Genomic DNA, 22,648 nt, shown 5'->3' on the forward strand with positions numbered 1-22,648 from the left:
AAATCCCATACTTTTAACTCAATTACTTTTGAAAAGCTTGCCCTGTAAGTTCACTTGCAGACTGGACTCGAGGTTTTAGGAATTCCTCCATCGATATTAAAAAAAAAACAAAAAAATTCAGAAACATTAATATCTGTTCATGGCCAATAATGTAAGTTACAGGCAGAAGCCATTTTTGTCATGGCTCAGAGGAATTCACCTCAAGTAGAAGGAAGACAAAAGCAGAAATAAGCATGTTGTCAGAGGGTAGCAAGGTCCAATTTATTCCTGCAACAGAATCTCTGTGAAACTGTGGCCTGTGAGAGACATTTATTAGTGTTATTACAGCACTGCATGCAAGACAATGACTCTTGTATATAGATACTAGGAAAGCAGCAGTGGAAAAAAAGGAAAAGCTTTTCCTTTGATTGGCAGCAATATGTAGCTCAGACAGAATGTACACAAGCTAAAGTCTATTTTTTTTTTTTTTTTTTTCCTAAAAGTCAGCTCTTACCTTCTGCTTCCCAATACCATGAAATAGCCAAAAGGCACTCTGAAATATATACTTCTCTTCCAGTGATCAGTATGTCTAACCATATGGGCCATGGAAACGTGTCTTACCATACAGGTGTCCAGGTCCTCCAAACGTTCTATCTCTGTTAACTCTTCAACCGTGATGATAGAGCGTTTAGTTGGTTTTTCCTCAGCTAACTCAATTTCCAGTGATTCCTGCTGTGGAAGTGGTTTGCCACGTCTGGTCAAATGGTCAGCCTGGATCAAAACAGTCAGTCAGGATAAAGACAGGAAGACATTAATCAAACTTAAAGAAGACAAATAAAATCAAATCAGAAAGTCTGGGGAATTCAAGAGGTCATAGATCCCTGAAGACCATTGTCAAATGCAAAGCTTCATTGTGTATATTAATCTTCACGCAGTTTTGTGTGTTTTTCGGGGAGGATGGAAAGTCTCTTCCTTTACACTTTGTAAGAAGGAAGTGAGAAAGAAGGGAGAAAGTTCAATGGAAAAAAAAAAAAAACAAAACGAAAAATGTCAAATAAAAAGACATCATACTTACATCATACTTTTGACTTATAATAGCATTAAAAGGTTTCCTCAAAGTTTGTCTGCTGTCTTTAGTTATAAAGAAAGTAAAGAGGTGGAAGAGAAGGTTTGTCTTGGATAATTTTTTTAAAATTAAATAATACAAAGACATGTACAATTTCAGCTAACATCATAACTGTAAGTATACTTGTAAAAAAAGGGTCAGAGTAATTTGCTCTACACATAATGTATATTATGGAAAACAAAGTTATTTCCTACTAGATAAAGATGAGTTTGTAATGGGACAGGAAGGACAGCTGTTAAGAGACTGGTGACCACAACTCAATTACAGTCTTCATTAGCAGAGAGGACAATCCCAACAGGAATAAACATTTCTATCCCAAGCAATGAGCATCTCTGAATGGAATGCAAATGCCAAGGCAACTTATTAATGGCCTGATGGCAAATGATCAATATCCAAGTGACAGTGGAAGAGAAGATGAAAACAAAAGACTGAATAGCAGGAATTCTTTAGATATCCAAAACTGCTATGTTCCCCTCTTCAAAAAGTGGGACAGCTCTGCTAAAAGTAAAAACTAAAATAAGAAATGGCAGAATGACTTAGGTTGGAAGGGACATTAGAACCCATCCAGGTACAGCCAAGGGCAGGACTGCACCCCACCAGCCCAGCTGCCCAGGGTTCCATCCAACCTGGCATTGAACACCTCCAGGGATGGGGCACCATAACTTCTCTGGGCAGCTTGCTCCAGAGATCATTAACAAATCTTGAAGTTGTATTTTTTAATTTTTATTTATTTATTTATTTTTAAAGTACCACAAAGAAAAATAAAATGCCTTGTCAGATCTGGATAGCAAAAATTGTTGATAAGAATACAGAGAATGTTAGATAAGCCACTCTGGATTATGAAATAATTATAAAATATTTCCCAGTTCTAATGGTAACTAAAGAGATTGCTGAAAAACATCTACTTAGAGCAAGCGTTTGAAGATCAGCTGATCCAAGTTAACTTAGTCATAGAAGCTTTAAATGCAACAGATAGAGAATTGCAGTCATCCAGTGGACTGTAGTTCTTTTAAACATCAAAAAGGGCAAATGGATGACCTGAGTAAATTATAGCACATTTAGTATAGTGTCTGTCTAGGGAAAAATAATTGAAGAGCTGTTAAAAATTTATCTTTAATCAGACTAAAATGTCTGGAATGATAACATGCTAATCATCATCACTTTAGGCAAACAGAAATATTGTCAAATAAGGCTCCTTTCTCCAATTTACCTCAAATGCAACTTTGTCAATGCCATATACACAGACGTGTGCAAGTGGCTGAACTAATACTACACAGTACTCCTAATAAGGAATTGCTGCAGATCTGTGTCAGTTCACTTAATCTTTGCTTTATTAAGAAGTAGCTTTTAGCTCTCAAATTACAGCTGTCAATTGGAGATTAACAATTTCCACAGGCATTAGAGCATTTTTGAGATCCATACTCTTCACTGTTGTCATGTAAGGAACTACCTGAAACAACCAGCAGAGAGCAGAAACATGGGAGAATGCTAAACACTAAAAAGGACATATTATTAATGCAAACCAAAACGTATCACACAGTAAACCAATTCAAATAAGATGTACATGCCCTTAAAGAACAAAGAGCACTGGCCATTAGCTATGGACACAATCCTGAAATTCAGCAACAAGCATCCAGAAGCCATTATTGGAGGGGAAATCTACAAAACCAATGTAGAAAATCTGCCCCCAAGCCCTCCCTTGTACTGCAGAAGCACTTAAGTGGCTATCATGGGAGCAGCTCCTTGAGCAGAGAGCTGGTGTGTTCTTAATAGGGGAGAGGTAATGGCTTTAAGTTGCACCAGGGGAGGTTCAGGATATTAGGAAAAACTTTGTCTCTGAAAGGAAGGTGAGACACTCGAACAACTGCCCAGTGAGGTGGTGGATTCACTGTCCATGCAGGTATTCAAGAAGTGTGGAGTTATGGCACTGAGGGACACGGATTAGTGGCCATGGTGGTGATAGGTTGATGGATGGATTTGGTCATCTCAGAGGTGTATTCCAACCTTAATGATTCCATGATTCTTAAAATGAGCTATCACTGAAATTCAAACAAAAAGAAGAAATTCCTATGCCCTTGGCTGTATAAATATGAGGAGAAAAGAATCTCAGGCAAAAATAATTTCACTCCAGTGTTAGTTAAATACCACGCTGGAATAGCCTGTCCAATTCTGTATAAGAGGCTGTTAAATAGCTGCAAGGTTGTTACTGAAGGGACTCCAAGGTTGGAGAAAATGACTTACTGTGCGAGAGTCAGGCTATGCCCAAGTTGTGCAATACCACAGGACAGATTCAGCCCAGAGCTCATGCCAGCTGAGCCTGCTCCAGAACCACCTGGAACTAATGAGCGCGCCACTCACACAGCAGTCTGATGTAGTTACATAGCTCCTGAGACCAGAGGCCATGCCTTTACACAATGCTGCTCTGTATCATGGAGAAACATCCTTAAACAACTCAGTCTTTTATGTTATGTTTAAAAAATAGCTTAAGAAAAAACATTTTAAGAAAAAAAAGAGCGATTCCATTTCTGTGTATGAAGACCATTGCAAAGAAGAAATAAAAAGGAATACACAGTTCTCTAGTATTGTGGAGGAAAGTATCTAAAAAACTCATGACTGAAAGCTGAAGCCAGAGAAATTTCAATCAGGAGAATGACTACACGGTGGCTTCCTTAAAAAACAGTACTGAATTCTTTTTTACAAAAGCCCATGCATAAGAAATCAAAACGATTTTCTGTGGATAAAGTTGCCTATTTCTTCTTGATGAAGCAAATACCTTTATCACAGATAACAGCGCCTCCTGACAGCTCAATACCTTCAAGTAACTCAGAGTGTTTCCTTTCCCATGTTTCTATTCCTTTCTCTTCAAACTTGATACCTACATTTCTAAAGTAATCTCAAGATTCATTTGTTTAGGAAACAAGGTCTCAGCAATTTCCCTCTAAAGGATGAGATCTCATCTCTCATTTCACAAGCAACCAATCCCTATCATCTTGCCAGGGCAGCTATGGCACTTAACTGAAAGTTAAATTTACATTCCAAAGGCATTTTTTATCTTTAGATCTGATAATATTGCAAAAGGTAATATGGCAAACATGTAACTCACTCTCTTTTGATGTTGTTTCCCTCCTAAAGAGGGATCCCATGATAATTTTTGAACTTACGTCGGTGATAGCTGTAAAAATACGATCTATTTCAAAATTCAGCTGTGACAAGGCAAAACTAGGTCATGAAAGTAATAGCACTGTTAAGATACTTGATATATTCAGCTATCAATCATAAAAATACTCACCAGTTTATGATGGCAGTGGGAAAGTGCATCCAGAATTTCATCTACAACTCGGTCAGACAGGAAAGAAGCCACTGTCAGCTTTACTTCGCTGTGTGAGAATTAGAAATGAGACAATTTTAATTCATACTGGATAATTTTGTCTTTATTACACATTCAACAGTGCAATGATTATCCCTTATGCCGTCACTTTATTTGAAATAAAACATCAGAGGGTGTGAGGATACATGACTGCAGCTTTCAGAAATAAACTTATGAATCACACAATAAACACAAGAGCCACTGTACCATATTTAACCTGCTTCTAACATTTTTCTAACAGCTGATGTGAAAACATCTGGGTAAGAGCTGAATAAAAACCACATGTGGAATACAGTAAGGAACACTCCACCGCTGACCAGAGAAACAGAAATGTCAGATGCACAGGATTAAGAGAGTGTTGCCTGTTTAAAACTACAGCACTGAACAATTACAATCTCTTCGCTCATTTCCTCAGCTCCCTTTGTACTTGTAACTTGAAGGGCAGTTGTACAATCCTGGTTCTCCAGTTTGCCATCACAGGTTCATTACACACTGCTTTCTCTTTTGCTCTAAGTAACCATCTTCTGCCTTATGAGCTTCATGTCAGTCATCCCTATTACACTGATGTACATGGCATACCAGCACATTGGCACACTTGATTGAGGTTTCACTTGTAACTTCCCATCAAGGAAATGTACACCTTGAATTGCTCCCTTGGGGTGTCCTCTTTGGACACAGCACAAAAGGCTCAAGTAGTGGAGGGGACTGATTTGCAGCTGACCAGCACACAGGGCTGAGCTGCAGCCTGAAGCTCCATCTCCTCTGACCCTTTGGTTTCTAGGCCAGCTGCTTCAGCTGATCCTTGCCAGCAAGTACCACAATTTATTTTAAGTTTTTTTATGCACAGTTGGAATTGTTTTGGAACAAAACCCAGCAAATTCTGTCTGGGGCTAGCATTTCTACTGAAGAAGGTCTGGGGAAAAAGGGTAAGAAAATTCTTCAGAAGGTGAAGCAATGCAAGAGAGGTGTAATGGGGACCAAGCCACAGTGCAGAAAAAATGAGAGTGGAGATCTTCCTCTGTAATCTTAATATCATTTTAAAATAATATAAAGTAGGAAGGGTTACTGTGTGACATCCTTGCCTCACTGACAATCTCAACTTTTAGAGGTAGAAAGGGAGAAGGAGCAGGGCACTATTACTGTCTTCGGACAGATTTGTTAAATAGGATTAAAGTGAAGAAAAAATCACTCCCTGAGCCATTTTAAACACTGAAGGCATAGCTAAAGTATTTAACACCTGTTCCTGCCAATTTTCCTGCACCAGCAAAACTAAACTCAAAGTCTTTCTGTTTTTAAAAATAAGCATCTCCTTCTCTTCTGCAAGTATATCAGCATCACAATGCAAATTGATATGCTTTTCCATCAGATAGAAAGGATTTCTGAGCCAAATGATGGCAACAGCAAAGCTTGAAGTGCAGGCTAACCATGATACATGGCTTAAAAATATATATGGGTATATATTTCATGTGAAAATAAATATACATTAGAGAGTCAAGTAAAAGCCTCTTCTCTCTCTCAGGAATTAGAAGTTGTTTAAGGTAACTCTTTCTGCTCCAGGTTTGTGGTTTGAATACCCAAGTTTCCAGCTTGAGTTATGTCTGTCTGCTGTGCACAAATCCCACACAAAAGGTTTGAAGTGATTGCTACAGCGCAAGACCAAATGTAGCAACAGGCGAAGCACTGTCAGTGCTAAAAGTAAACAAGTGCAATTTTCTTCTATTACAGTAATTAAGTGCTACCTGAGGACGTCAATAGGTTAAAAAAATATACCAGTCATGAAAATATTATTTGTGCACCATAAACCAGAAGTCTTATTAAAGAAAACTGAAACAGATGCATTAATGGTCAAGTTAATATCCCCATAGATTCCAAATATTTGAATTTCCTGAACTATGTTCACTGGACAATTTCCTGCTCCTTGAATGTCTTAATATAGTTTCTTGTAAGTCATCAAAGCACTCAAAAAATCCTCTACTACATAAACACACACAAAATACAGTTCTTTCTAAACTCTGTAAGTGATTTTGTTTGTCTTTTCAAGTACCTGATTTTATTGAGGATATCAATTCCAGACTGCTCCAAAAGGACATTTTTCACAAAAGTGCGTGGGATGGAAATCTTCTCAGTGCTAGCTTCAATCAGGTCTTCACGGATATGAGCTTTCTTCATTACATTTGGGCAAAGATTTTCTGCTGCATCCACCATGGATTCAAGGAGAGTCTGCAGCACAGTAAGCAAAAGCTAATGTCAGGTATGGAGGCTTTGATCAGTTGCAGATCACACCATTATTCTGTTGCATGACACTATGATACTTTTAGACTAGCAATTCTTACAATTCTTCTTCCTATACTCAAATCCATTTTGCAATCCAGCTGCAACACAAAAAGCTTTTTAAAAAAATAAAGCTTAGGAAAAACAACATACTAGTTTTGAAAACTGCCTATAAATGTACTTCTTCACAATTTCAAATCCAAAACATTCACGTTTCTGTGTGTTCGATTGTAAGAAATTAGCAACCCTTACACAGCTGGCATTAGACACCCACCCCTACATGCTGCAGGAGCAGAGGCAGCTCTGCCACACCATCCCTTGCACAAACCTCTGCCCTGAACTGGCAACTTTCAGTGTGCTCCAGATCTGACCTGCCTGCTCTTTTTCAAAAGGGAAGGCAGTACACAAAGGAGACTCACAAGAACTGGGTGTGCTACACCGGCATATAACCAAAAACTAAAATGTAGCTAGAAGTATGATTTACAAGGAGGGTAAAACTTTTAATGTATGGATCTCACTTACATACATGGAAGTCCACAGTGAAACAGATGCACTAAGCAATTATTTTTATTTTTAAATGACTGATCAAAAAAATAAACCAGGAGAGAACAACAGAAATAAGACCATGTAACTCTTCAACCCCCCGAACTTTTCTAAAGACCTCCTATGTTGATAAAATCAACTTTTCAGGCTTTTTTTTTTTTTTTTTTTTTTTTTTTTTTTTAAGAAAAATCTTTTATGAAACCATGTCATGAAGCATCTTCCAACTGTATTGGATTCATCGACATACCTGTGAGGAAAGGAGATTCTGGTTTTAATCCAACTTTATAAACCATGCATAAACCATGCTCTCACTGGAAGATACAAAGAGTCCTCACTACACAGACTGACAAAATCATTAAGATTGGAAAAGACCTCTAAGATCCCTAATTCAACCACCAGCCCATCCCCACCATGCCCACTGACCATGTCCCTCAGTGCCACATCCACACGGTCCTTGAACTCCTCCAGGGACAGTGACTCCACCACCTCCCTGGGCAGCCTGTGCCACTGCCCAGCAACTCAGAACCTAAGCATATTTTGGGTCACGACACTAATGAAGAGCCCTTCCAGCCCTTGTGGCCATAGAGGATGAAGAACTTCAGCGGTAATTGAACTAAGTAAAATACTACCAAGAATTACTGATAATTCTTTTTGCAAAGCAGTGTCTAGACAGTCCTGAAAATCACACTGCAGCAGAATGGAAATGAGGACAAACAGTTCAAGCACCCATTCTGTCCTTACAAAACAATCTTCTCTTGCTTAAGCACAACTTATCTTGCCTACAGATTTCTCTTTGTCTTTTCCTGACTGAATAAACTATCTCTGGGTTCCATATGTCAACAGTGACACCAGCAGGAGAACAGAAATGCAAGAGTGATGCTACAATTTCTCCTTAAACCAAACTCAACTCACTCTAAGATGGTGCTTGTCCTTATTCTACTTCTCCCTTCACTTCTATTCCATTCTTACAGATAAAATCACCTATTATTTACGTGAGAAGTTCTTCTTGACTTTAATCAATTTCCAAACACACTTTTCCAGCACAAAGCTATCTGCTTAATGTAGAAGCTAAAAAATTAAAACTCCATTTACAGCACATGCAGTGTTTTTACTCCTCAATATTAAGAAATAGCAGTACTTATGTGAGCTCCCTTATCTAGCTTCCACATAATGCTCTGAATTGGCCTAAATAAATGAAAAAAAAAAGAATCCTAATCTACGTTCAATATTTTCTGCACCATGTAAAGCTCTTAGCATCACCATATAGTTTAAAAGAAAACCATTTAGCCTTGAGTGTAAACTTAATACAAACATGCATTACTTTATAGAAAGAGCATTATGACCCTAGAGTCTTTTGTAAGGCACTTAAACTTTGCTGAAGAAGTCGTAAGAATAAATGAAAAAAGCTTAAGATGGTAGTGCTGAAGTGCCTTTTGCTGTAAATGTGTAAAAACAAACAAAAGACCCATCAAGTCAATCTTATTCCAGGAGCAATATATAACACTCCAAACACTAGAAAGTATTTATTTTCCTTCTCTAAGACTCTTCAAAATGCACAGAATTTATTTAAGTGTGCGAGCTGTATGCAAAAGGCAGACCTCTTAACATCTGTCCCAGTAACAGCCCAGAAGTCAGCCCAGAAGCTACACTGGGAAGAATCCTATAGCTAAAAGCTTTTTAAAGATGTGAAAGAAAATCTTTGTCTTATTTCAATACAGTGGAGGAGGGGGGAAAAATTGCTAAAAATTTAGCACCATTTTCTTCTTCATTAACTTTTTAATTTATAAAAAGTAATTAGTAATGTGGTATTATTACTGTTCCTTATTAAATTCCCACTGACAAAAGCATTTTCACGTTGATTCAACTGAACAGTTCAATCTGCACTTTTGGATTCTTCCATGATCTGAATAATGAAAAAAAAAAAAACAAAAACAAACAAACAAAAACCAACCAAACAACAACAACAAAAAAAACCAGGCAGGTAGCTTAATCAAACCTAAGTTGCTCTGAATTGTTTCAGAACTTTGTTTTTAAATTCATCAGTTTCCAGAAGATCTTGTAAGTTCCTCAAATTGCCCCAACCTACCTTGTTGGACAGATGCCTTTGCACATTCTGTATAAATGACTCTTCTTTATTTATTACGCAGTAAGAAGTAACATAACTGAACATAGAGATTACTGCAAAAGTGCTGCCTGAATTTACATTAAGAGTATTTAAGTATTTACAGACCAATTATGTCTATTTCAAGAATTGAGATTTGATGGAAGCTTGTGAAAGGAATTCCTGTGAAGCTGCCTGTAGAAATTCTTGAGGCACTTTCAATATACACAAGTTATCCAAACCCAACAGTTTAAGTGGAAATTCTGCATCAGGTTCAAAGTAGTCACTGGGATAAAAATTCTGCAATGGAACCTACACAAAAGCAGCTTTCATTCCAGTGGAATACCTTAAATTAAGAGCACTTCTCTCCAGGGTATAAGAATTTCTACGGTGCTTTATAGACACCTTTATTAAAGGCCTAAGGAGCAATCAATAACTCTTCCCATTCTAGAAGATTCCCAAAAGAGACACATGGTGCCTATGGTTTTTTCATAGAATCACAGACTGGCTTGGGTTGGAAAGGACCCTCAAGGATCATCAAGTTCCAAACCCGTGCACAAGCAGGTCTGCCAGCTGTTAGATCAAGTACTAGCTCAACTTCTGTCAGGAAAAATTCCATTTGATATAAACACGATATGCTCCTTCTGCTATTGCAAGTACTAAAGTCATTTTTTCATTCCAACTGGGCAAGTAGCCAGATAATAAAGCACAAAGTTGTAAGAAACTAATAACTAAAAGATAACTTGCGCACAAGTATACTGAGAAGTTAAAAAACAACCATAACTGGGTGGCATATTTGCATTTTTAAATATCAGCAGACCTCAGACATTAATTATTCCTGCACGTGAGAGATGATAAAACAGCCACCCACAGACCTTAAGCTGCTCATCCACAACCCTTGTGACTTCTCCAGCCATGGATTCAAGTGTCTCTTGGATTGGATTGGGGAGTGAACCATTTGCTCCTGCCCAAGCAGCTCCGCCAAGGTGGTACAGGTTTGGTAAAAGCTGTAAGACAGAAAGAATATCTTCAGAAAACAGGCTCTTTGCTACCTGTCTTCAAGTCTGAACACAGGAGGAAATCTCTCTGCTAAATCAAAGAATTTATAAATATTATCTGAAGCTGATCATGTAAAGAAAATATGAATTTGTGACACAATGTTACCATAACCCCCCAAAAGGAGAAGGCTGCAAGCACACACTGAACTGCTCTCAGTATTATCAGTTTGCTGAGAAAGGCTTACTGTTTTGGAGTTCTTGGCATCTCGCATAAGCCTTTCTGCAGATTTGACATCTTCCAGTACAGCGTCCACACCACAGTTTCTTAAAGAGTTGAGATGATCTTGCACTTTGACACATATTCTGTCAATCATCTACTTGAACAAAGGAAAGAAAAAAGACAAAACATCAGGAGGCTGCTCAAATGCAAACTGAATTCAGTCCAGGTAGCAGATCAATACTATCATGATGAGATTTGAAGAGCAAATATAAAGATCTGGAAACGCACGATCAATACTCAGAGGGTTTATCAGTGCTACAGAAAGAAAGCACTGTAACTCTTAAAGACACACCCAGATGCCAGAAAAATAAATCATTTGTCATTAAAAAATATATTGTTTAGCATATTTCTCCCACAGTTACCTGTGGGATAACTACAAATAACCAAGAAGTTACCCATTTTAGGTTTTGTTTTGCTTTTTAGAGCAGCTTTAATGCTGAAATTCTTGCTACATATAAGCCTTAGCTTTGATGGTTTGCAAATTGTTAAGAAGTTCACACAGTTAAAGAAAACTCTGACATAATCCATTCAACAAACATCAACAGAGATTTTACCTACCTAAGCAAAATAGTATTGTGTAGGCTTTGGGGGGGTTTCTTTCACAATGTAAATATTCCTAGTTGCAGGGGAATAGGAATGCCAAAGCAAAAGCTTCCATCAGATCTTTCACAGTGAGATAAAATGAACTTCATCTGCATTGATATCACACTTCATTCAACATGCTGCAAGACTGAGGCAGATGGCTTATCTGTATCCTTACAAGGACCACAGAATGGCTGACATATTGTCAGCTTTGATTAAGAAAGACATAGTAGAGGCATATAATAGCTAAAAAGTATTTATCGGCCTGCATAGTATTCAGTAGAATTGTCTATTTGACATTTCAAAGCAACATCTGAGCACATGTGTTATCAACATATCAAGCCTCAAGTTCTAACATCTTACATCATTTTCGATGAGAAGTGAAATAATTTCACAGCATGCTCCTTTTCTGCTCCACATGACTCTTTCTCTTGAAAGGGTTTTGGGTGGTTTTTTGTAGAAGGACAAAAAGCTAATTAATTATCAGATAGTAGAAAGTCTCACTGGGACAGCTGGACTGAAAAAAGTATATACACTCTGGGAATAATAATGTATTTCCACGATACTAACTACAGGATCTTTTCCAGCTCTCTTTTAAAACTCTGTTTTTGAAATCTATCCCTACAATGCACGATTTAATATAGAAATGAGTATTTTTCTCTACTTTTGAACTAATAATAAATTTCATTTACTGAAACCTGATATGCATGTGATTGTTGGAAGAAAAGCACAACTAAAACCATCGACAAATAAACAGATATAAACTTAATTCATACAGAAATTATTAACACAGGATAAAAGGTGGCACTGGAACAGATAAATGCGTAAAGTAAAATGATGCTGCTCTTGCAGCTTTTAGTGCCCATACATCTCCAAGTACCATTTTCTCTGTTGAGAGGTTATAATTTCAGCCTGCAAATAAAATTTTGTCCCATTAACTTTTAACGATACAGGTAGAAAAAAGCTACTTGGAATTTAAATTCACCAAAAAAATGCAGACAACACAGAAACATTACTGACTCAGCTGAAGAGCAAAATAAGTATTCCTCTTCTGTTTGATGGTGTCTTCCATTTGAATGAGAACACAACTAGTGCAAAAATGCAAGTAAATTTAAAACAAAGGTTGTGGCAGGTTTTATTTTGTTTACGTCACCTTGTTTTTGTGGTGTACTGGTGCTGAAAACAGCCCTGAGAAGTACTGGTAAGAAACATACTAGAACAGAGAGAATGGTGAGAACCACAGAAAATTCTAGTAGTTCTTTCAAGAGAAGAGAAAACAAAAAAACCACACTCCCCTACAAAAAGACACATCCTGTTTCAGCAAACTTAGGTAGTGAAGCTTCCCAACTTCGAGCAGTATTTTGGATTGTGTCAGGTCACCTTTTCAGCAGTCCACAATTTAGAGCGCAGAAGACTTCCACATTCCATTGCTCCCTACATCTAAGTGAAGTCTTCCAAGATGCTTGAAGTTCTCTGAATGTCTAAGGAAGACGATGACTTGCTCTCTGGTGGTATCAAAGGGCATGCTTACATACTAGCTCAGTGTTATGTAGAGATATTGGGACTCAGACACTGGAAGTGACATAGCCTTATGATGATACCAGTCACATTAACAAGAGCTGGCTGAAAAGGTTAGACTTCAGAGCACAAATTAACTAAGCCATTCCTGGTTCCAACAGCAGTTTACTCAGAGATTTCTTAGTGTTTTTAAGATCTACCTCTTCCAAAAAATTGTTTTTCTTCCAAAAATAGCACCATTGATCTTGCTTATTTACCACAAGGCATGTTCTGCTTTAAGCTATTCTGATGGAAGAGCAAGAGAATTCTGCCTCCAACCAGATTTTAAAATCAGAGAAGTACCAGTTAGGAACTCACCTGCTGAGTGGTACTAGTAACAATGCCTTGCTGCAACCGATACGCTTGTTCCTGTAGGTACTTTCTGGTCTCATGATTACGAAGCAAGTAGTTTTCTATCTAAAAGAACAAAGCTAGATTAGGAAACTGATTTGCCTTTCTACGTTGTTATTTGCTTTCAATATTGCCACTGTATCTAACAGTAAAAATTGCTTCAATATAATTTTGTTTGTTATCTACAAACCTTATTCTGTGTGTCTCAGTGCTGGATAATCACATTGGCAAGTATCCATTCAGTCAGCAGCAAAATATCACTAAAAACAGTTTTTGCCAGTGTTTTCTGAGTTATTAATGTCTTTGGAGAATTTAGTAACTTTTAATGACAAAAATGTTGATACAGGTCTTAGAAATATCTAAAGGGAATTTATCCTTAAAGTACTGTTGTAGAGACCATGACAAGAAAGCTAACAGACTTAGATTCAGTTGGCTCACTGTAAAAACGTGGATTTAAACAGCCGTGTGTATTTCAGAAAAGATAAGTTATCTAAAAGTGCGTAACTGATGCAAGAGCCTCAGTTCAGAAGTTACACTGAGCTAACCAGCCCACAAGTGCTATTCAGAAAAAACTGATTTCTACCCATGGCTGCTGGTCACGGCTCACTGCAACTTTCGCCAGTGGTTACCACCTACCCTCAATCAGCTTAATAGAGTATGGAATAGGCCTCTAACTTGGCTCTGTCAAACTTAGCCAAGTCCAAAACCCTACAAGTAAACACTGCTTAAGGTCCAGAAACCTTTTAACCTGCATCACAGACAAGAACTGGAACAGTCTGACCATGTCCCTTAATTAGGCCCTTATAATAACGCAGGGTTTATCCAGCTCATCCACAGTGTAAGTAAAGCATACTGTAGAGATACCGGTCCATCTGCTGCTGGATCAGGTCCAGAGCACTCTTGTGTTCAAGCTGCAGTGCACTGAAGCTTGTCGGCCCTCCTGAGATGCCAACAAGCCAGTTGAGATGTCCCTTCACTGTGTTCCACAGCACAGTTTGTGTGGTGTTGCTGCTTGCATAGAATTAGTAGCCTTCACAGCACTACTTCAGAAACTTTCACCTTTTTTTTTTTTTTTTTTGGAAGAGAATTGCCTGATATTGTATAAACAAAGCTTGAACAACACAAATTGAAAGAAACTGAGGGCTAGTTCGAAATTAATAAAAGTACTCTTTGAACATATTGCCTAATTAACATACAGAATTAATGATATTTTTCAGAGGTACATTTATCATTTCAGATATGAAACTATCTACAATTACATTAAACAAGATGTAAGAAAATACAACCTACTGCATTATCCAGACTTTTTAAAGAAAAACTTACATCATTTACATGCATCAAAGAAAATGGGGCTAACTACTAGCACTTTTTCCTTTGAGAATCTCTTTAATGAACATTTCTTTACTAATAAGGATCATAGCTATTGCTTTTTAATCATAAGTCTCTGTAATATCTATTCATGTGGATTCTGTGATCCTACTCTGGTGGAAGGAAAACTACTCATTAAAGACTCATGAAGCATTTGTGTTTTCCAATAGAGCAGAAGGCTTATTTGGAGCTTGAAAAATTTACTGTATTAAAACTCATCTGGGAGTTGTATAGCCCATGCAAGTGGAACAGCTACAGATACTGTCAACACCATCTACATTCAAAAGAACACGGTGCAGTTGTTCGTTTATGGCAACACAGTGTGTTAACTTTATATGTATGATATAAAACACAGGCAGTAAATGTTTTTATTCTCCCCCAGATTTAAGAGCATTCCTTGTGTTGTATGCTGCCGATTGCACTTTTTATGGAACAGGAAAAAAATGTCTACCACTAATCCTGCACACAAAGAAATACAAACAAATAGATATGAAAAACAACAACAACAACAACAACAAAACCCACCAAAAAAGCATGAGTTGCAGACTCCCCTTTCCGCACTTGGATGCACAGAAATAAAAAGTCCAGATCGCACTGGTTTGACTTTTCAATACACACCGTTGCATTCCACCAAACATTGGAATAGGAAGTTTTATATGCTCTTGCAGCACTTGATTATCACATATATGCCCATGCAAATCAAACATTCAATGAAACTAGCCAAGAAGTCTTTATTCAATCATGCACAAAATCACTGTCACTTAAAAAAAAAAAAAACAAAAAAACACCACAACATTTTTATTTGTCTTTATTTCTGTAAGTGGTTGGTATGGGCAATACCTTTTGCAGTGCCTCTTCTGTTTTCTCAGGGTTTGTTTTGAGTGCTTGGGAAGCATCATTCATAGGTATAGGCATGAATCTCAAAGTATAATTTCTAAAGAAAAATTAATATATGTATATTAGTAAAACTCAATCTAATTACTGTATCTCTTTATTGAGTATAAATTAGAAGGGAGAGAGAAGATGTATATAGTCTGTCTGTAGAAGGTACTAAGACAGTATTTTTTACATTTTTAAGTGGAGTACTTGGAGGGGCAAGCATGCTTCTTCTTACTGCTTATGGTTTGACACTAAATAGAGATGGAGATTTCAAAGAACACAAAATGCAGTTAAATGACCAATGCCCAGTAGCTGCCAAGGACCATGCTGTTCCTTGTGCCTTTGTCCACAAGGCAGGATTACTTTTTCCTATATCAAAACAGAACAGAGTTTCAGTGCCTACTGGCAATTCTATCAGATCTAAACCTAAATGGAAATGTTCAGTGACAGATAAGATAGTGACCAAAGAATAAGTTTTGAAAATTCAGTATTTAACAGCTTCCTGTGTTTATAACTATTTGAAGACACTTGCTGAATTATTAATAAAAGTAGACAAACAAGTGTGGCTTCTCTACACTGATCTACAAAAACAATTACTCCCTGCATTTTGCTTATTTGTTTGCAAAATATTTCCATAGCTACATCCATCTGCTGCAATACAAGAATAGAGATAGAGTTTTATCTCAAGTCAAAATTGCATTTAAGCTCTAAGAACATAACTTGGCTAGCATTACAGTTAAATTTAAAATGTAACATGCAGTGGTATCACCATGTGCCTTTAGATTTCAAAAAAAGGGTGAAAAAGAGCAGAAAGTTCCTAAAAACCAGGAGAGAAATTATTCTGCCTATTTTCAATTAGCCTTCTTTTCCTGCAAACATCTCTTCCTCCTCCTTCAGCTGTCTGCAAACATCCTGCTAACCATCTGCTTCAATTCCATTCAGAGCTCCATAAATATGTTCAGAGTCCTCTATTTACGAGCACCTTACAGTTGACAGTTTCAGCTGAGCCTAATTCATTGAATTCACCAGAACCAGCCCTCAGTAAATGCACTGATTCAAACAGCAGATCACAGAACAGGATCACGGAATATACCAAGGTGGAAGAGACCCACACGGATCACCAAGCCCAGCTTCTGGCTCCACACAGAAACACCCAAAATTCAAACCCTATGTCTGAGAGGCGTCCAAACATGTCCCTGAACTCCAGCCCCGGGCAGCATGTTATGCCCTCTGGTGCAGACCTTTTCCCTAACCCCCAGCTGTCCCTCCCCTCACACAGCTCCATGCCGTTCCCTCGGGCCCTGTCGCTGTCACACAGAGCAGAGCTCAGCAGTTCCCCTCCGCTCCCTGTGAGGAGCTGCAGCCGCCATCAAGCCTCCCCAGTCTCCTGAGGTATTTCAGGGGGTAAAACCTTGTGCATTCAAACGCATCTTCAACATTTATGGTGTTTAGATCAGACCTCCATGCTGTCTGCCCCAGCAGGACGATGCCTGGTATTACAGCAGGGCAGATGTCTGCCCATAGCCCGTGATGTGGATATCTTAATTACTGTGAAACCCCAGTATTCTTTCATTTCCTATTGCACGTGAAACGCAACTGTCTGAAGAACAGCGCTCTTTTTAACCACCCATCCTACTGATTCCTCATTGATACAACTTAATATTTTCCACTGAATGTCTGTGCAAGGCTTCCGTTTCTCTTCCCCAACGTGAACATAGTGTATGGCATCAGCAGTAGTCATTCACATGTGCCAGCAAGAAAGCAGCTGTGTGGAACTTTGCTAGCTGCCCAGGTTAGCCCACAACAAATGTCAGGGAGAGGTAATTACAGAACTTGCTGATAGCCTGATTACTACCTGGCAGGTGGGATATTTATTTAGTTAAAAAGAAACAAAGGTAGATTTCCAAGTATCTCTGCAGCTGTTTGACATTTAATACATCACATTAATTGAAATCTATAATTGCTAGCTCTCATGCCAGTAATTATATGCTAAATTCAATTTGTCAAAGGCTTAGTGCTCTGTCCATCTCCCTCTCTCACTGAAAGGGGGGAAATGAAAGACAAGGATATTTCATAGACACGCAATCAGAGAGGTAGAACATTCAAAGACCACTACCCAAGGAAAGCTCCATAACAGTTTTCCTTCAGACAGACAGCAATATACTGGAATGCTAGCCTACCTGCATCTGGAAATTAAGTACCTCTTAGAGACAAACATCAAGAATTTATAGCTTAATTTCAATTTTAATCGTTACAGCAATGCTTTACCATTTTTCTGCTTCCTAAAATATTCCTCCATTCTTTTTCTTTATATTCCGTTTTTCTCATAATGGAATACATTTCTCCATCAACTCAATAATCCAGCAACATCATAATACACCAGTGCTCTCAGCAAAATGTCTACATTTCAAAGAGGCACTCAGAGATTAGAGAGAATCTCTCAAACTTCTCTCTCTTCCTTTACATACAGCATATGACAACAGCCATACATTTAAACACATTACTTCTCCTATAGTAACTTCTGCTCCATTCATAACATACACTCACTGCTGCAGAATGATTTTACTCTTTTTGTCCTTCTTAAAGGCAACACCATCCAGTACTGTCATGTCTCCTGAAATGACAGCTTTAGAGGGCTACAGAAATCCTTTCCAGCACCTCACATCAGCTGACCGGGATACCCCTGTGATAATATTGTTATTGGCCAAGCTCCTGGAATTCCCTGCTAGGACCAACATTTCCACAAAACTTAAGTACATGAAGAAAAGCTGAGAGGAGGGGAAAAAAAAGAAAAAAAAAAAAACAAAAAAACAATGTTCAGATTACCTAAGCCTGTTTAAAAGTTTGTTACAATCCCTCCCGGTCCTCAGCCTCATCACCCTATGAGGACCTAGTTTCCTTCTCTTTTGTGGATCGGTACGTGATTATTTTTGATAAGAACAAAAACCAAAACAACACACACAACGCATTCCCAGGCATCTTCAGTAAATTTCAATGTATTTTGAGCAACAGTTCTTTCCTATGGAATATTTATGGTTTTATGTATACATAAAACATATGGTGGAGGATATTCTGAATCTAGCTTTAAGATGGATCGTTTAAAGGCTAAGCCTTTTCAGCCAGCATTGACAGTCAAGATTAAACTTCTGTTGCTTGTGACTCAGGTTGGGTTATTATGAATGATTGTAATAATTTTAAAATGTCAGAGGAGATGTAAAGTGACCTCAGCTTCCAAGCTAAATAAATGAGAAGTCACCTCAACAAAGTGCGGTGTCACAAAATTAGATGCAACTTTTGCTGTTGTTTTTTTTTCCTGCCTAGATTACTTGCTCTTGCCTTAGGATTTCTCCTTTCTTTTTTATTTACTTATCCACGCATCAGAACAGAAAAGTAAAGTTGATACTAACAAGAATATATGCATACATTCTTTTCTACTAGACTTTCTCACAAACGTGCATGCTATTGCTTTCTGAAAGACAAATGTCTGCAAGCTGACAAGTAATCTTTACAAATGATTATTCACTATTATCAGTGAAATCACTCCAAGATTATTTGCTTAATTATACACAATTTATATAATTTTCCCCATCAGTGCAATCAAATTCATTTTGAAACAAAGTATAGTAACAACAGCAGTTTCATAAACCAAGTAACTTTATAAGCTCTACATAATTAGGACTAAGGGTGAAGACACTCCCCATGTTAGTTATATAGTTTTTCAAGACACTAGAAATTGTCCAGAAATTAGCAATAGTATATTAGCATCACCATCTAAAGAGACCATTTGTTCCTGTCTGAGGGATTAATGATGTGAAACAACTGCAACTGCTGCTGAATTTAAATCTATAATTTTTCCCTCTTAAGTAATAAACACATATTAAAAAAATATGACGGAGATTGAGGGAGATGAAAGTCATTTATCACCTATCATTGGTAACTGCTGCAACTATGAGCGAGCTCAGGAAAGCAAGAGGACCCAGCCGACAGAGACAGTGAACAAGTGTGGTTCCTGAGATCATCGTCATTAATTTCAACTTGCTTGGGGAATTAAAATAAAGTCAGACCACAAAGGCATACTTCAATAATCTTCTGTTATATACAGCTTCTCTTATTGAAAAGAATGGAATTTAGACATGCTATCAGGACAAGAATACAGAAAAAGGAAAATATTCTCAAGTGCAGAAATTCAGTGTCTAGAGCAGAACTCAATGGGCTTAATGCTGACAGCAGAAGATTCATGAAAAGAGCACCAGAGTTTTTTCCCCATTTTTTGAAGCATGTGAAGTCACAAATTTTCCTTTAGACTAGGCACCCCATTACTTGAGATCATTCAGCATCTTCAAATGATACTGACTGCAGTGAACTGCAGCTGCTGCTATCAATCAGGATCTAAGTGCTTGCCCTCCTTCTTCATTGGTCATTCAGTTGCTTGAGAACTTACTTTTCCAGTGCCACAGCTATATCCTGGAAGCCCTGAGCAGTGATGTTATTCTTGTCCCATATTACAGTTCTGAAAGGAAAAAAATAAGTATCACACACAAAGCAAATAAATCTATACTGAAACTTTGCGTATTGAAATAACACAGTTTATGTCCAAAGCTGCAGTGGTTGCAACATTTTAAAAATTTGTCTTTAGTCATTATGCTAGAAGCTTAACATGACTAAAGTGATGGACAAAGATATTACAAAACTGAGATCCCCTTTCTTCCAAGAAGACTATATATTTTCTATTAGTAATATCTGAATATAACTTTTCTAAAATGCTGTTAATAGAAAGATTTGAATATCAGCAGGATAAACAGACTTCATTGCATGTCCGAGAAAACTGCAGTAAGTGAACAACAAAAAAAAAAAATTCAAGATGATCGGTAGTCAAAATTTTCAGGCTATTTTACATTCAATTCTCTGCCCAGTCACTGTACAGTTCCTATAATTCCACATGCAACATAACTAACTGCCTATATATGCCATATGCCATTAGGTTAGGTGCATAAATTGCAGCTCTTTTGAATAAACATTTGTGATTAAGAGTGATAAAGTTTCCCCCGTCTCCTCCCCTAGTTTAGACCACTCAAGCAGACTGCCTGGCAATTTGTGAACACGTTTAAAGATCTCATTAGCAGTCAGAAGAGACAGTCATGCAGATAGGTCTTGCTTGTGCAAGAGCACTAGTTGTAGCTGTTCTTTAAAAAAAAAGAACAAAACAGATTTCTGGTGTTCAGAAAAAAAAATTTGTAGATGCAGGATTTCACAGGTAGTAACACCCTTCTGCTATTGGAGAATAACTCCTTTAACCCTTTGTTTTTTAGAAGATGGAAAGATGGAGGCAAGGAAAAGAGAAAGGTAAATTCTACACCTACCCTCCAAAGATCAAAAATGTTCAAGGTAAAATTTTTGATACTTTTGTTACTGGAACAAGCATTTATATTTCTACCAGGGCAAGATTTTACAGTATTTTAAGCATAGCCAGTTATCATCATGTTATCCAGATTGTTATCACACCACAGACTGACAGTCAGTGTACTGACTGTCAGTACCTGAATGCCCTCAAGGTTTTATTTCTTCAGGGACCAGTGGTCATTTCTGGTTAATACAATCCAGACACCTTAGTCACCTCTCCACTGTGTCCTTAACATTCTGGGAATAGCAAAGTAAACTCTTTTTTTTTTTTTTTTTTTTTTAGTTACTTCTGTATCCGAGCAGAACAGCCAGGACTGTTCTGGGGTATTTATCTTCCAGGAAACAAACATTTGGAGGCCGGTCACAAAGTCGGCTCTTCAGGTAAACAATACACCATGAAAGGTTCATTTGCACAGGCTGATAAGAGGAGTGATTACTGATTTTCCTGATCATGGTGGCATATTTAGAGGTCCTCAACTGAGATTCATGTTGGTTGAAAGTTTACTGCTTACTAATTGTATTCAGGATAGAAAAAATGTGATACCCTGAAGCCATCAATGCCAGCCACGTCCTAAAAAACAGTGAAGCTGGCAGGTGGATGAATATGCAAGGAATAGATGCCAAGGTCCATCAGCACTAGAAAGTGGGAGGAGAGGGAAAGGAGGGTTGATCCATGCTGCTACACATTCTAAATTCCGCATGCTCTTGATTCTCCTACAAAGTGATACTACAGAAGGCAAGGGATTGTATGTTTTTATTTCCCACACAAGTATAAGAATTTTCTCTGCTAGAAAGGCCTCCAATAGAAAAGAGAGTGTAGAACAGATTGGCTAAGCACTAGAAGAGGTTTCCCAGAGAAGTCATTGGAGATCTTTGAAGCCTACCTGGAGAAAGCTCTAAGCAACCCAGCATTAAAGTTGGCCCTGCTTTGAGAAGGAGGCTGGATTAGATGACGTCCAGAGCTCCATAACAACTTAATCTCTTTCAGGCTTACAGGAAATTTAGAGCTGCCTTGTCATAACTGAAAGATACCATCTCTTCAGTGGTATAACAGAAAGGATTGCACCTATGCATTCTTCTCTCAAAACCACATCCCCCTTTCCTGATTTTGAAGTGGGTGAGTAGATCCAATACTGTTCCTAACACTGTATCATGAAAGCATGGAATATTCTTCTAATCAAATGTAACTTTGATCCAGTTTCAATTCTGGATATGTTTTTGTAGAGAGAATCTCCATCTTTTCTTCTTTTTTTTTTTTTTGAGAAGTTTTCCAAATGGAGACTCTATCACTTGGCTTTCCCTAGAGAGAGAAACAGCTTAAGAATAAGCCAGCAACTTCAGTATTATTGAACTATTTTATCTTTTACTGCAAATATGTTTCCCTTACCTGAGCTTTGTGTTTATCTGTAGAGCTTTTGCCAGCATCTTTGCTCCCATATCACCCATGGCATTTCCACTAATATCCACTTTTGTAAGAGAGGTATTGCTGCCCAAAGCATTAATAATGATGGTGACCTCAGTCTTCAGCTTGGAATCTGCGAGGGACAATGACTGCAGGGGCTGTGGAGCACAGAAAAGGCACAAATAACAGCAGCTGATAAAGCATGCACATCCACAAAAGAAGGTCCCCAAATTCTTGGAGATGACACTGAGCAAAGAATCATTTCCGTGTTTGTTGCACATGTTGTAACATATGGTAAAGTAGAAGTTAGCAACTTACTGCACAGGTGTCAAAGACACACTCACAGATTAAGCTGCAATACCCTGAAAAAAAACATTAAGAAACAATGACTTGTTTTCTGTGTCCTCTGGTAAGATATACTTAACCAGCACGCATCCCTTCCAG

General features: G+C 37.9%; 1 protein-coding gene across 3 annotated transcripts in view; it reads right to left on the bottom strand.

Moving 5' to 3' along the window:
* The window catches only part of CARMIL1 (capping protein regulator and myosin 1 linker 1), a 173,979-nt gene that overhangs the window by 33,989 nt on the left and 117,342 nt on the right, over positions 1 to 22,648 (bottom strand). For all 3 annotated transcript variants that reach the window (XM_085220649.1, XM_085220651.1, XM_085220648.1), the window contains 9 exons: positions 22,190 to 22,362; positions 19,844 to 19,912; positions 15,364 to 15,457; positions 13,123 to 13,221; positions 10,631 to 10,759; positions 10,263 to 10,394; positions 6,517 to 6,692; positions 4,395 to 4,482; positions 601 to 750 (listed from right to left, as the gene is read on the bottom strand). In XM_085220649.1, coding sequence (XP_085076775.1) covers positions 601 to 750; positions 4,395 to 4,482; positions 6,517 to 6,692; positions 10,263 to 10,394; positions 10,631 to 10,759; positions 13,123 to 13,221; positions 15,364 to 15,457; positions 19,844 to 19,912; positions 22,190 to 22,362 — 1,110 coding nt within the window. The remainder of the gene's footprint in view (positions 1 to 600; positions 751 to 4,394; positions 4,483 to 6,516; positions 6,693 to 10,262; positions 10,395 to 10,630; positions 10,760 to 13,122; positions 13,222 to 15,363; positions 15,458 to 19,843; positions 19,913 to 22,189; positions 22,363 to 22,648) is intronic.

The sequence above is a fragment of the Meleagris gallopavo genome, chromosome 3 (assembly GCF_905368555.1).
Source record: "Meleagris gallopavo chromosome 3, MGAL_WU_HG_1.1, whole genome shotgun sequence".
NCBI classification, from domain to species: domain Eukaryota; kingdom Metazoa; phylum Chordata; class Aves; order Galliformes; family Phasianidae; genus Meleagris; species Meleagris gallopavo.